The following is a 15,142-nucleotide window of genomic DNA, read 5'->3' on the forward strand; positions in this document are numbered from 1 at the left end:
TGGTTGATTTAAGTTCAGTTAATTTTCTGTTGAGCCATGATAAACCTCTAAGTTATTTCTTTGGGAAATTTATTTTAATGGACTTGTATCTATGCTCAATTCAGTAGGAAAGTGCAGCAGAAGGTGCTATGTTTTAAAGTAGTTCCGGAGAGTTAGAGTAACTGAGAATCAGAGATATTACAGAAAAAGGAAACCTGCTCAGTCCCTTGGCTGAGATTGGCAGTCCCAGTCCCATTTGTATGATGAATATTTGTGGGTGTGTGGCTGTTGTGAGTCGGATTGGACAGAGGTCTTCATCGGGGGCAGGGGCAGACACTGGCCCCGGGCAGGGGGGGCATCTGGGCATGGCGCCCCTGGTAAGATCACGTTACCTGGCTGGTTGGCCTTCTGTGTGTGGTGTGGGTGTGTGTTTGTGAGTGGGGGGCAGTGATGGGAGTAATGCTGTTACCTTTTTTTTAGTAATGAGGTATTCTAACAAATTACTTTGACTGTAACTTTAATGCAGTTACCATTGCTGACCCCCCGTTACTGCACGTTACTCACCTTTTTGTCATGACAGGACTCGTGCGCGCCTTGTCATGAGAGAGGGGAGGATGAGAATGGCTAATGTATAGTGAGATTCCGTCTGTCAGTTGGGAAGGTGGGTGTTTCTGCTGGCGGGTGTTAATGTACAGCACACACAGAGAGATGGAGAGTGAGGAGGACTCTAGCAATAAAACAGGGTTTTCCACATGGAAATACCGGTGTTACGTCGAGCTGCGTTTCCCCATCACATACGATTTCCCCTGCATCTCTGCACAGCGCAGGCTGCACGATTCACCGCGCAAGCGACAGGAAACACGCATGCTCGTTGAAGGCATGTAACAGCCGGGGGGGTTTGGGACATCCCCAGTTATTAACGGAAGCCGGCAGACCAAACCAGCGCATTCAGCTCGGCAAAGAACTCATGCTCTTCCTCAACACTGAAGTCCTCAGACATTCTTCTTTCGTTGTTTCTTTCTTTGCACAGGTAAACGGCACATTTCCTCTTCTACGCTTGCATTATTGGCAGAGCAGACGCTGAATGCGCACTTTCATCTGGTTTGGTCTGCCGGCTTCCGTAGCGTCGTGAACGCGCATGTGCGCGCTTTCAGGAAATCCTATACACTACTGTTTATGCTCTAAAAACATTCTAAATGACTTCGTTTCGAGTAAATTCTGGATGCTACCAACTCAGGACACTTGGAATACATTGGACGAGCAGTATGGAGGAATATTGACACGTTTTTTGTGGACTTTTATGGACCTTTCTGTCTCGGGCACCATAGACCTCCATTATTTGAATGTCAGCAGACAGCAAGAAGCCTCCCAGATCTCCAGATGCATTTGAGATATCAAAAAAACTACTCCAGAGTGTTGTTCAGCATGGGGGTGAGTAGATAATGAAGGCTAATCATGTTTTGGGTGTACTATTCCTTTATGCAGGGGGAATGCTATCTGACGGGGTTTAGAATCCCATCAGATACTGTTCCCCCCATGTTAAGCAGGGGGGACGCTATCTGACGGGGTTTAGAATCCCATCAGATACTGTTCCCCCCATGTTAAGCAGAGGGGACGCTATCTGACGGGGTTTGAATCCCATCAGATACTGTTCCCCCCATGTTAAGCACGGGGAACATCAGGGTTTCCACCTGATGTCATTTACGTTGAGTTGCAATAAATGCACAACTCTCTGCAGGTTCTTGTCTTTGTCGTCCACTCTATTCAGAGGGTGTGGGTTTGGTTGCTTTGCTATACCCCAATTTTAACACCCTATTTAGCATTCAGGATAATTTCAAATATGCAAGGCATCAGGGTGGGCATATTAGCATCACAGGAGGTGGGTGAGCCTTTCTGGCTTTGCTTCTGATGATCATCTGTGGTTGAAATTTATTTAGACACTTAGGGTTGGGGGGCACACCTACCCTCCCCCTGGTTTTAAATACATAATAGTCCAAAAGGCAACACCACTAGATTTGAGTGGCAATGGGGCTTGGCCCTTGGAGTTGGGCATGGCTTGGAGGGGTTTTCTGGCTCTCCTTGGGATCTCTGGCCTTTGGTTCCCATCTTATGGCTTTGATGTCTTGTGTCTTGTTTGCTTGTCCGCTAGGATGGGGGATTCTGATTCTTAGACTTAGACGGATTTATTTTGTCATTTTGTGTACACAAGTGTAGACAAAAAGAAATTACGTTTAGAACAGCTCTCTAGACAATTTCATTTTTTTAAATGCAGCCATGATAATGTAAGCAGCAGTTGTTGTTGAGCTGCTACTACTGCCTCCAGCTCCCGAAGAACTTGCTTCTGCTGGCTCAGGGGAGGAAGAGAAGTTGATGATGATGCTGTGAGGGTGGTACCCCCTGGGTTGAAGAGGCTGACGTGGTTGAAGCAGCAGTGGTGCCATCGGCAGGTTAAGCAGCCGGAGGGGGCCAGGAGGAGCTTCCTCCTGGCCCCCTGTTTCAGCATTTGGCATTTGCCCCCTGTTTCAGCATTTGGCATAGAAGCATCTAGAGTGCTCTCCTCATTTTCACCTGCAGAGGGCAGTACTTCCCCTCTAGATGCTGTAGATTGCCTGGTCACAGTCTCAGAGGAGTTTCCATTCACGCAGAGCTCTTTGTTCCTATCGGCGTGACATCCGTTTGTAGCACTCTGCAGCTTTTTAAATGGTCAAAAATATCAGTATTTAAAACATTTTGTGACCTAGCTCCACCAGGCGTTGGAGATCATAGAAGCACGTTTGATGTCTAGTTTGTATCGTTTTAAGCAGCATATTTTGTAAAATTGGTGAGAGAAGCTACTCTTAGCCACCACCTTGGAGCGCCGCCATGGTAACAACAAATGCATGGGTGGGAGTCTGGTTCGTTGGAGGGTTTGGCCCCATCCCAGGGGAGCCGGCTAACTGGTGTGGCTGTACGGCAGTTGGGATACAACCACTGTCGCCGGATGCATCTCAGCTTGTTGTGTTGGTCTGCCTTGCTGTCTGCCTTGACCCTGCACTCACCTTATGTCTGCAGTCTGATGGGGGGACATAAGGGGTGTCTGGAACCTGGGCTCAGGTGGCTGGCATGCCAAACTTGGGCTAGGGGGGTAGGCTACCTTGGTTGTGATTGCCTGGCAGCCTTGGGTATGAGAGTGCTATATGGATGTGTGGCTGGGGTGGGCTCTTTGGTTGGTTGGCTACCTGCTCTGTCATTTGTGGGGGCAGGTGTGCAGTTTATGAGGTGATGTCATGGATGCTCAAAAGCTCATGAGGTGCTGCTTCAGCACACAACTTTACATTAGTTATTTCTATCCTTGAAGGAACAGGATCAAAATGATTAAATAAGTGGAACAAGTACTGATACCCCTGTTACTCCACAAGTCAAAGCAATGTTGTCTTTGCTTTACTTTTCTAGTTGTAAAAGAAAGTGTGCTGAAACACCAGGTTGCCAAAATGAGCTTACCAGCAGGACTTCCAAAGCTTAATGAGAGTCAGCTTCGTGCTGTTACAGATGCTCTGAACAGAACATTCACCCTGATACAAGGTCCACCAGGTAGGAGCTGAAACATGTTAATTATCTATGACTTTACATTGCAATATCATAGATGTGCTTAATGTAACTGACAGGAACTGGGAAGACGGTTGTTGGTGTGAATATTGTGTACTGGTTTTTGAAGTTAAACTCTGAGAGCCCCAGGAATTACAAAGACCCAAATGAGAGAAACAAAAAAGAAGTCATTCTCTACTGCGGCCCCTCCAACAAGTCTGTTGACGTTGTTGCAGGTAAGTTTACTATTAAAAGGTATTGTTTAGATTGCTTTTGGTTCAATTGTTGAATCATTATTTAATTTTATGAGTCATTTGGGATCTATGTGTATCTTGTTATTCAACAGAGTACTTGATGAAGTTTGGAAAAACACTACGGATTCTAAGGGTCTATGGCCAGCAAGTAGAGGCTGTTGAATATCCTTACCCAAACTGTGACCTGCAGTTTTCCCACAGATCACTTCGCCAGGAACGTTCTAAGCCAGAGCTCAGGTACTGCCCTGTTAGCCGTACCACAGCTAGCCAGAGCTGCTTACTGCTTTGGAGGCTTTCTATTAATTCTTACAGGTGTTTAATCATTATAGGGCCATCACTATGCATCATCGCATGCGTGAGCCGGCGAACCCCTCGTCAAATGAAATAAAAAAATTTGATGAACGTATTAGTCTTGGGGATGATTTGACTTCTGACGAGGTGAAAGAGTAAGTAACTATGCAGCATGAAGTTTCTTTGATTCAAACATTGAGACGGTTTTCATGCTAACCCCTTGAATAAGGAAAAAGCCACAGAATAAAAACATCAAGATTTCTCGTTTCTTGTGTCTTATTTCCACACAGATACAAAAAACTTCTCAAAGAGGCTCGGATATACGAACTAAAACAACATGATGTCATACTATGTACTTGCACTCAGTCGTCCACCCCCATCCTCCCTTCTACTGTCAGTGCACGTCAGATCCTGATTGATGAAAGTGCCATGGCCACGGAACCCCAGACTCTGATTCCTTTAGTCTGCAACAACCCCGAAAAGGTTCTGTGTTTCCTACTTTGCATTGCTCCATAATGTGTTTGCTAATGTTGGTCTACCCCCAGTCTAACCCCCAAAACTTATATACCAGAAGACACCAGAAGAGTTCATCATACTGTTCTGTTACTGTATCTGTGGAAAACAATCTCACATTGCTTCTTAATGTTTTGTTACAGCATTCTTATAATTAGCTACTAAAATGGATTTATTTCTGTCAGGGGAGACAAACCTAAGTTACACTTTACTAAAAGTAAAAAATAGTTTAAGCAGACAATTTTAGTGTTAACATAAATTTTAAAATTTGCCACTATGATGACCTTGTCGCTGTTTAAAATTACATCAGAAGGGAACTCTCAAAACTAGCCTGAAATTTGAAAGAAAGGACCCGATGGACAATGCAAAGTTACACACAGAAAAAGCTTTAGTGCCTCATAATTTGGTTGGGAAAACTAATGGTTAAGTTGAAAGGAATGCAAATATTAATTGCATTAAATCAGCTCCACAGGCGGCCCCGTCCAGGAAACACAGCCAGGCAGCAAGATCCGAGCCAGCTCCCATGTCAGAGGATGAAGAGGGCACATCCAGTTAATCACAGTCAGAGAAACAGGACTACACTGGAAAACAGGCCAAGCTCCAACATCTAGAAACAAAGGTGTTGATGGCAGCAGCACAGCTGATATTTCTCTCCAGGATGGAGTCACAGCCAAACAGGAACAGACCAGATGAAGCTACTATGAGAAAAAGCAGAGAGAGCAGAACGTTAGAGATTGAACTAACAGATTCTGCAGAGTGGGAGAATAGAGATAGAATGAAGCAGACTGATGGAAAAGGGGTCCCTATGTCCTCCAGCAGGCTAAACCTATAGCAGCATAACTATAGAGATAGCTCAGGATAACCTGAGCCACTCTAACTATAAGCTTTATCAAAAAGGAAAGTTTTAAGCCTAGCCTTAAAAGTAGACAGGGTGTCTGCCTCACGGACTAAAACTGGTAGTTGGTTCCAAAGGAGAGGAGCCTGATAACTAAAAGATCTGCCTCCCATTCTACTTTTAGAAATTCTAGGAACCACTAGTAAACCTGTAGATTGAGAGCGAAGTGCTCTGTTAGGAACATAAGGAACAATCAGATCTCTGATATCAGATGGAGCTTGGCCATTTAAGGCTTTATATGTGAGAAGGAGGATTTTTAAATTACATTCTTAAATTATTATTACTAGGAAAAGCAGGCAGAATCCAGCAGGAGTCCAAAGACAGGTCAGGCAAACAGATCAGAACAGGGGAAGGCATGCTTAGAGGTACAATGGCCCGAAACTATTCAGGATCAAGCAATCAGACCAACACACAGGGTGTGCTGGAGAACTCTCACCTATGGCTCGAATAATATGGCCTCTGATGACTGGAAGCAAGCAGCTTAAATAGAGGCAGGAACAGGTAGATGAGATGAACAGTAATGAGAAACTGGGCGGAGCTAGGCAGGTGAATAGAGTGAACATTTAACCCAGTCATCAGTACCAAGATCATGACACTTATTTGTAATGAATCCAGTAAAATCATTACTGCTAAGGACAGTTGGGATGGACGGTTCAACAGAGCTATGGCTCTGGGGGAGTTTTGCAACAGTATTAAAAAGATATCTAAGATTATTTCTATTCTCCTCTATTAATGAGGAGAAATAAGTTGCTCTTGCCTTATAAAGGGTCATCTGGACACCTCAGTAAAATTCAAACATTTGTGTGACGCCTCCTCAGAGAGCAAACTTGCCTTTAGGTACTACATATTTAAACTGTCATGGTCTTGGTGCTGATTATTGACTTGATTGCTAACCCCATTCACCCGTCCAATTCTACCTGGTTGCTCATTCACTGCACATCTGATCCACCTGCTTCTGCCTGTATTTAAGTGGCTTGCAGCCATATATCTGTGTGAGATTAGCTTGTTCTCGCCGGGCAGTGAAGAACAAGATAAGAGAAGTTTTTAGCACACCTTTCTGATTTCTTGATTCTGAGCTGTTCTGCCGCTGAGCGTGCCAGTTCCCATCTGATCTGTGGAGAGAGTGGTTTTCAGCGTACCTGAGCGGTACTGATTACCCGATCCTGAGCTGTTCTGTTTCAAAACCACTGAGCCGCTCTTTTCCCATCTGAACCATTTGCCTAAACTGTCTTTGGACTCCTGGACCTCTGAACCAGCATGTTCCTGTCCTGATTTGTATGCCTTACCTGGCTTTGGACTCCTGGACCTCTGAGCCTTCCTGTTCTGATCTGTTTCCCTGACCTGGCTTCGGACTTGTGCATGTTCTCTGGGGCTGCAGCATCTGGGACACTCTGTCGGTTGGATCCTACCGAGCACTCTGGGCACGAACTGAACTGTTAAACCAGAGTTTCCAGTGATAGACGCCCTAGCCTGATACAACGAATCCTCGGCCCTCTTAATTTAAATAAACACTTTGAATTATCCTCTCCTTGGGCTGCCACCTTATCGTGGTGGAGAGGTTTGAGTGTCCCAATGATCCTGGGAGCTATGCTGTCTGGGGCTTTATGCCCCTGGTAGGGTCACCCAAGGCAGACAGGTCCTAGGTGAGGAACCAGACAAAGCGCAGCCCAAAGACCCTTATGATGAGTACAATATTTGGATCCAGCGTTCCCTCGCCCGGACGCGGATCACCGGGGCCCCACTCTGGAGCCAGGCCTGGAGGGGGGGCACGATGGCGAGCGCCTGGTGGCCGGGCTTTTACCCATGGGGCCCGGCCGGGCTCAGCCCAAAGAGGAAACATGGGTCCCCCCTTACATGGGCCCACCACCCGTGAGAGGGGCCATAGGGGTCGGGTGCAATGTGTGTTGGGTGGCGGCCGGGGGAGGGGACCCTGGCGGTCCGGTCCTCGGCTGCAGAAGCTGGCTCTTGGGACGTGGAATGTCACCTCGCTGGTGGGGAAGGAACCGGAGCTAGTGTGTGAGGCTGAGAGGTTCCGGCTAGAAATAGTCGGTCTCACCTCAACGCATGGTTCTGGTTCTGGAACCAGTCTCCTTGAGAGGGGCTGGACATACTTCCACTCTGGAGTTGCCCACGGTGAGAGGCGCCGGGCAGGAGTGGGCATACTTGTTGCCCCCCATCTCGGCGCCTGTACGTTGGGGTTTACCCCGGTGAACGAGAGGGTAGCCTCCCTCCGCCTACGGGTGGGGGGACGGGTTCTGACTGTTGTCTGTGCTTACGGGCTGAACAATAGTTCAGATTACCCACCCTTCTTGGAGTCCTTAGAGGGGGTACTGGAGGGTGCCCCTTCTGGGGACTCCCTTGTTCTGCTGGGAGACTTCAACGCTCACGTGGGCGATGACAGTGAGACCTCGAGGGGCGTGGTTGGGAGGAGTGGCTTCCCTGATCTGAACTCGAGTGGTGTTCTGTTGTTGGACTTCTGTGCTCGTCATGGATTGTCCATAACGAACACCATGTTCAAGCATAAGGGTGTCCATATGTGCACATGGCACCAGGACACCCTTGGCCGCAGTTCGATGATCGACTTTGTCATCGTTTCATCGGACTTGCGGCCGTATGTCTTGGACACACTTGCGGCCGTATGTCTTGGACACTCGGGGGGAGAGAGGTGCTGAGCTTTCCACGGACCACTACCTGGTGGTGAGTTGGCTCCGGTGGTGGGGGAGGATGCCGGTCAGACCTGGCAGGCCCAAACGTGTTGTGAATGTCTGCTGGGAACGTCTGGCGGAGTCCCTTGTTAGGCGGAGCTTTAACTCCCATCTCCGGCAGAACTTCGAACACATCCCGGGGGAGGTGGGGGACATTGAGTCCGAGTGGACCATGTTCCGTTCCTCCATTGTAGAGGCGGCTCATCTGAGCTGCGGCCACAAGGTTGTCGGTGCCTGTCGTGGCGGCAACCCTCGAACCCGTTGGTGGACACCTCCGGTGAGGGATGCTGTCAGGTTGAAGAAGGAGGCCTATTGGGCCTTTTTGGCCTGTGGGACTCCGGAATCAGCTGATGGGTACCGGCGGGCGAAGCAGCATGCGGCTCGGATGGTTGCTGAGGCAAAAACTCGGGTGTGGGAGGAGTTTGGAGAGGCCATGGAGAAAGACTTCCGCACGGCTCCGAAGCGATTCTGGTCCGCCATCCGGCGTCTCAGGAGGGGGAAGCGGTGCAGCACCAACACTGTTTATAGTGGGGATGATGTGCTGCTGACCTCGACTCGGGACGTTGTGGGTCGGTGGGCGGAATACTTCGAAGACCTCCTCAATCCCACCAACATGTCTTCCATTGAGGAAGCTGGGCCTGGGGACTCTGGACTGGGCTCTCCAATCTCTGTGGGCGAGGTCGCCGAGGTGGTTAAAAAGCTCCTCGGTGGCAGGGCCCCGGGGGTGGATGAGATCCGCCCGGAGTTCCTGAAGGTCCTGGATGTTGTAGGGTTGTGTTGGCTGACACGACTCTTCAACATTGCATGGACATCGGGGGCAGTCCCCCTGGATTGGCAGACTGGGGTGGTGGTCCCCCTATTCAAAAAGGGGGACCGGAGGATGTGCTCCAATTACAGGGGAGTCACACTCTTAAGCCTCCCTGGCAAGGTCTATTCGGGGGTGCTGGAGAGGAGGGTCCGTCGGATAGTCGAACCTCGGATTCAGGAAGAGCAGTGTGGTTTCCGTCCTGGTCGTGGAACGCTGGACCAGCTCTACACCCTCAGCAGGGTCCTGGAGGGTGCATGGGAGTTCGCCCAACAAGTCTACATGTGCTTTGTGGACTTGGAGAAGGCGTTCGACCGTGTCCCTCGGGGGGCCCTGTGGGGGGTTCTCCGGGAGTACGGGGTGCCGGGCCCTTTGATACGGGCTGTCAGGTCCCTGTATGACCGGTGTCAGAGTCTGGTCCGCATTGCCGGCAGTAAGTCGGGCTCGTTTCCAGTGAGAGTTGGACTCCGCCAGGGCTGCCCTTTGTCACCGATTCTGTTCATTACCTTCATGGACAGAATTTCTAGGCGCAGCCAAGGTGTTGAGGGGATCCGTTTTGGTGGCCTTAGGATTGCGTCTCTGCTTTTTGCAGATGATGTGGTCCTATTGGCTTCATCAGGTCGTGATCTGCAGCTCTCGCTGGATCGGTTCGCAGCCGAGTGTGAAGTGGCCGGGATGGGGATCAGTGCCTCCAAATCCGAGGCCATGGTCTTGAGCCGGAAAAGGGTAGAGTGCCTTCTCCGGGTCAGGGGGGGTGTCCTGCCCCAAGTGGAGGAGTTTAAGTATCTTGGGATCTTGTTCACGAATGAGGGAAGAAGGGAGCGGGAGGTCGACAGGCGGATTGGTGCAGCGTCTGCCGTGAAGCGGGCGCTGTACCGGTCCGTCGTGGTGAAGAGAGAGCTGAGTCAAAAAGCGAAGCTCTCGATTTACCGCTCGATCTACGTTCCTACCCTCATCTATGGTCATGAACTCTGGGTCATGACCGAAAGAACGAGATCGCGGATACAAGCGGCCGAAATGGGTTTCCTCCGTAGGGTGGCTGGGCTCTCCCTTAGAGATAGGGTGAGAAGCTCGGTCATCCGGGAGGGACTCGGAGTAGAGCCGCTGCTCCTCCACGTCGAGAGGAGCCAGTTGAGGTGGCTCGGGCATCTGTTTAGGATGCCTCCTGGACGCCTCCCTGGTGAGGTGTTCCGGGCACGTCCCACCGGGGGGAGGCCCCGGGGAGGACCCAGGACACGCTGGAGAGACTATGTTTCTCGGCTGGCCTGGGAACGCCTTGGGGTTCCTCCTGAAGAGCTGGAAGAAGTGGCTGGGGAGAGGGAAGTCTGGGCCTCCCTTCTTAAGCTGCTGCCCCCGCGACCCGACCCCGGATAAGCGGAGGAAGATGGATGGATGGATGGATGGACTTTGATTTATCCCATTGTTTGTCTCGCGTTGATCCTGGGTAAAGCAGAAATGTTAGGTTCTGGATTTTCCTACCTATCGAACCTGATGTATAGCAGCTTGATAAACTTTTTTGAAGCTGCGTCAAGTGGGGGAAGTTACCCAATACTGCCCTGGATAATGAGAAGAAAGTATAGGAAAAATAAATTGAAAGTATTGTATGTGACTTAATAAATAAGAAAAATGTTCTTGAACATAGACTGACCCCCGCCCCCCTTGTTTTCACAGGGTATGAAATATTTTAAGGATTAATAACATAAAGGTGTCAAGCAAAGTTGTTTATTTTGGGGGGTCACACTCACCTCCTCTAAACTTGCTGATTGTTTACCAGGTGGTGCTCATTGGTGACCACAAACAGCTCCAGCCAATTGTGAAGAATCCTAGTGTAAAGAGATTGGGGATGTCCAGGTCTCTTTTTGAGCGCTACTACACCATACACCACAAAAGTGCTGTGATGCTGGATACTCAGTACAGAATGGTGAGGACATCGGATACGTCCTAACTGACCTCTCCAGCAGGGCATTTTAACACTAATCTGCTGCTGTGTTCCATTTTAACAGCACGAGGAGATCTGCCAGTTCCCCTCAAAGGAATTTTATGAGAACAAGCTGAAAACAGGCGTGCATCAGCCAAGCAGCGTCCTGCGTGTTGAAGGCAGGACGATGCCTTGCGTGTTTGGGCACATTGAAGGAGAAACTGTTTGTCAAGTGGTGAAGACTGCAAAGGGCAACAGCAACTCCAAGGCAAATGCCAGTGAGAGAGATAAAGTGGTATGTCGCATTTTCTGTTAAATTTGTCCATCTACCATCTACCTTTTAATAGGAAGAAACCTCCATCAGAAACAGGCTCAGTGTTAAGTCAGGGAGTTAAGGTTAAGGATCAACTCCAGAAAATCCTTTAAACCCAACATGACTCCTTAGCAAAAATGTTTGACATTATAGAATCTATAATTTCTACCTTTTTCTTCTTTCAGACACAAATCGCTCAAATGCTTGTGAATAAGGCCAAAGTGGATCAGGAGAGTATTGTTGTTCTGTCTCCTTATAACGCCCAAGTAGCTGAGATCAAGGAAGAGCTGAAGAAAATAAAACTGGAGAAAGTTACAGTGACCACCATCACAAAAAGCCAAGGTAAATGCTCCTCCTGGATCTGACCCTAACCCTAACCCCTCTATCTGTTCTGTCAGAATAGGTCTGATCCAAAGTCAGAGATGAAGTGGTGTACTACCTCAGTGGAGCTGGGTGTGTCTAGTAGATCCAGATCTAACCTCTTTTTTCTCTTAGGGAGTGAGTGGCGCTATGTGATTGTCTCCACGGTCATCTCCGTTCCCAGCACTGAGCTTGAAATAGAGCATGACGGCGCCTGGATGTCCAAACATGTCGGCTTTGTAGGAGACCCCCACCAGATAAATGTAGCCATTACCAGAGCCAAGGAGGGACTGTGCATCATTGGTAAGGAACCAAGAACCTGCTGTCTGGGATGCAGAACTAAGCTCCTGCAGAATTTGGTCTGAGCCAGTTCAACGCTGAGAGGAAAGTTAGGGATCGCTGGGCAGAGAAGGATAATCCAGGTCCAGAGGGTAAAAATCCTGCCTGGTTTTACTTCATCCTCTTCACTTAACTAAGTGATTAGTACCTGTCTGTGTTGTAGAGCTGGAAATGGTGAAAATCAAACTTTTTACTTTCTGGACTCCAGTTATCCACCTCTGCTGCTGGGTATTCTTCTTATCTAACCATGGGTTAGGTTAGGATGGTCCCTGATCCTAACAGCTAACCAACCACAGGTGGTGGGGGGAGGGTGGTTAGGGCTAGGAAACTTTGCAGGAATCTGAAGCCAGGTCAGGCTCAGTGGTTGAGAGGCAGAACAGGTCAGAATGAAGAAATCAGAAACACTAAGGTACGCTAAAACTACTCTCACCACTGGCTCAAGAGAACAAGAAAAAATTGGCACTGAAGACTGTATGCAAGCAGCTTAAATAGAGGCAGTAGCAGGTGGATCAGATGTTTTGTTTTTCATAAAGAGGGAAGAATGATAAGCCATCTTTCACGTACTCATTTTTTTTTTGGTGCTCAAAGTCATCAATGCTTTATCCGTTTTCTGAACTGTTATCATGGGCAAATTTTTTTCTCTTTCCTCTAAACTGGGCATGTGGATGTGTCAGAGGTAACATGTGGTCTGCAACAGTTTCAGGACTGATTCAGTGTGAAAGATAAATTCGGCACCAGGTTTACTCAATTAAATTAAGTTTATTTCTTTAGCTTCAATTCACATCATGTCATCTCAAGGCACTTCATCACCAGATTATCCAGTCAGATTGATTCAAAGATTTCTATCTAAGGAAAACCAGCTGATTGCATCGACTCATTGACTTCATTAGACCACAATGACATTTCTCTTCTTTCTTCCTCTTGGAAGGGAACCAAGGACTACTCAGACTCAGCAAGACATGGCGCCAACTGCTGAAACACTATACTCGCCACAACGCAGTGACAGATGCTGAGAAGATCTCTGTTCTCCACTGATGAACAGTTTCGCTCAGACGGATGGAGCTCCAAGGACCTGTCAGCATTTTTGCACCCTTACTCACATTCCTGTTCTGGTTGAGGAATTTCTTTGAAGAACCTAAAGACTCAGATTGACCTCACGTTCAATCAGAACATTTATGCAGCAAAAGCATCTCAGGAAATAAACAGGTCCACTCTTATCCACTTCTATTGAAGTCCGTCCTAAATCTTCTCTGAATTGATTCATCAGTTTTATTGAGATGATCTCAGGTTCGTTAGGATTAAAGGAATCGGTGCTGTATTTACCATTAAGTTCAGGACCCTTACATGAAATTATAAATAGGGACTACAAAATTATTTTACCATCAACAGTTATTGTTTCCTTTGGTCTCATTAAATTGATCTAACCAGCATGTTTAATGTTTCAATTTTTAAGAAATTGGTAAGAAATATGATTGTAGAAAGTTCATCTCAGCTACCATTGGGGAAGAGGAGCGCTGATATTAAACCTTTACCTTTTTAGATGTGTGCTTTGACTGACCCAGATTCCAAAGAGCTGAACTTGTGTGAAACATCTTTCTGTTATGATTTTAACATTTTGCAATGAGATTGATCTTTTTTTTTACTCATAATAAAAATTGTTGCGTTTAGGAGCTCAGGTTATCATTTGACTTATACTTTGTACACATGAAAGAGTCTATTTCTCAACTGATTTCACCTTTTCTCTTTCCAGGGAAACAAAAAGGGTAACTGATAAATGTATTTTTTTCCAACTAGGATGTGATTCCAGGGCTCTGTTTATTGGCAACATATTTAAGGTATCATCTTTTCCATTATTTTTCCATCTATTGTAATCAATTATCACTGGCTTGATTAAAGATGTGCATTTTTGATATTTTTTAATTAATAGTTACTTTTAAGTTTCTTAGTTATTAGTTTTCTTTACATATATTCATTAATTTTGCCTTTTTTTCATTGATTACAAAAGGATAATTTCCTTTTATAATCCAAAGGGTGGAACTGTGGTCGGTAAATTTCGATCGCTCTTATTTCATATATTGAGATATGCCATTTACCCACCGAAAAATGTTTTTACTCAGTCTGTTTCACCTGCAAGGCCACAAAATGTCTGAGTGAGAAGTGTTTTGCATACAAGGAATACTTATCCCATAATAAGCCAAATTCTTTCTCAAGGTTTATTCATAACATGTTTCTGTTTAAATAAAGTTTCTGTAAGTAGTTTTGACTCTGACTACTTCCCATTATTGTTAGTAAGTGAGGCAAACGCTGGCCAGATCAGAACAGGGCTGATTACCATGCAATAAGGGCTGTATGATTCTCTGTTCTCTCTTTGCAAAGATAAAAATAAAGTGCCGACTGAGTGAAAAACATCAATCTCTGTTTATTTTACTGGAGTTAATCGTTAAATACTTTCAAATCAATTCAGTTTATTTATACAGCGCCAATTCACAACACAAGTCATCTCAAGGCTTTTTACAGTTCACCAGATCATCCAGTCAAATTGATTAAAAGTTTTCTATCTAAGGAAAACCAGTTGATTGCATCGACTCATTGACTCTTCAGCAATCTCTCACACTAAGCATGCTTGTAGCGACAGTTGAGAGGAAAAACTCCCTTTGAACAGGAAGAAACCTCCAGCAGAACCAGGCTCAGTGTGAGCGGCCATCTGCTGAGGCCCACTGGGGTTCAAGGAGACAGAATCAGACATAGAAAAAGAAGCATAGATACAAAAGGCAGCTGTCAACCAGCTCCACAGGCGGCCCCGTCCAGGAAACACACAGCCAGGCAGACGAGCTCCGAGCCAGCTTCTCCTCTGCAATCAAGTGCTGCAGCCTTTTCTCTGAAGAGTGTTAGATAGGTCTGATGCAACAGCAGAGGAACTCGTTCGGCTTTTAGAGATGGAGGAAGGTTACTTTCAGCTATCAAAACCCCCTGCAGATAAGCCATGATTCAGTAGTGAGGTCCTCACAAAGGGGGGAACTTCCACACAGCGCTCAACTCTGGAGATACCTATCTCACCCAGTTCAGCAGGGCTCTACGCACGATGGGACACTGCGATCCGTGCCTTTTCTTAACAGTCCTGTCTGGCAATGTGGCAACAAGAATAGTTGTCTTGATACCAAAAAAAGCCCAACAGATTTTACTTTCACAAGTGGAGCAGTAGGGCT

At 47.0% G+C, this 15,142-nt stretch overlaps 1 protein-coding gene across 1 annotated transcript in view; it reads left to right on the top strand.

Moving 5' to 3' along the window:
- LOC119791936 (helicase with zinc finger domain 2-like) overlaps window positions 1–14,344 on the top strand; it is a 40,146-nt gene extending 25,802 nt beyond the window's left edge. Inside the window, exons 11-20 of the mRNA XM_038298329.1 lie at window positions 3,412–3,549; window positions 3,624–3,779; window positions 3,890–4,034; window positions 4,127–4,243; window positions 4,379–4,571; window positions 10,781–10,927; window positions 11,010–11,219; window positions 11,423–11,579; window positions 11,733–11,900; window positions 12,865–14,344. Coding sequence (XP_038154257.1) covers window positions 3,412–3,549; window positions 3,624–3,779; window positions 3,890–4,034; window positions 4,127–4,243; window positions 4,379–4,571; window positions 10,781–10,927; window positions 11,010–11,219; window positions 11,423–11,579; window positions 11,733–11,900; window positions 12,865–12,971 — 1,538 coding nt within the window. The 3' untranslated portion in view covers window positions 12,972–14,344. The remainder of the gene's footprint in view (window positions 1–3,411; window positions 3,550–3,623; window positions 3,780–3,889; window positions 4,035–4,126; window positions 4,244–4,378; window positions 4,572–10,780; window positions 10,928–11,009; window positions 11,220–11,422; window positions 11,580–11,732; window positions 11,901–12,864) is intronic.
- Window positions 14,345–15,142: the final 798 nt, after the last annotated feature.

This window comes from Cyprinodon tularosa, unplaced genomic scaffold (genome assembly GCF_016077235.1).
Source record: "Cyprinodon tularosa strain WSP-4 unplaced genomic scaffold, ASM1607723v1 ctg406, whole genome shotgun sequence".
Classification (NCBI taxonomy): domain Eukaryota; kingdom Metazoa; phylum Chordata; class Actinopteri; order Cyprinodontiformes; family Cyprinodontidae; genus Cyprinodon; species Cyprinodon tularosa.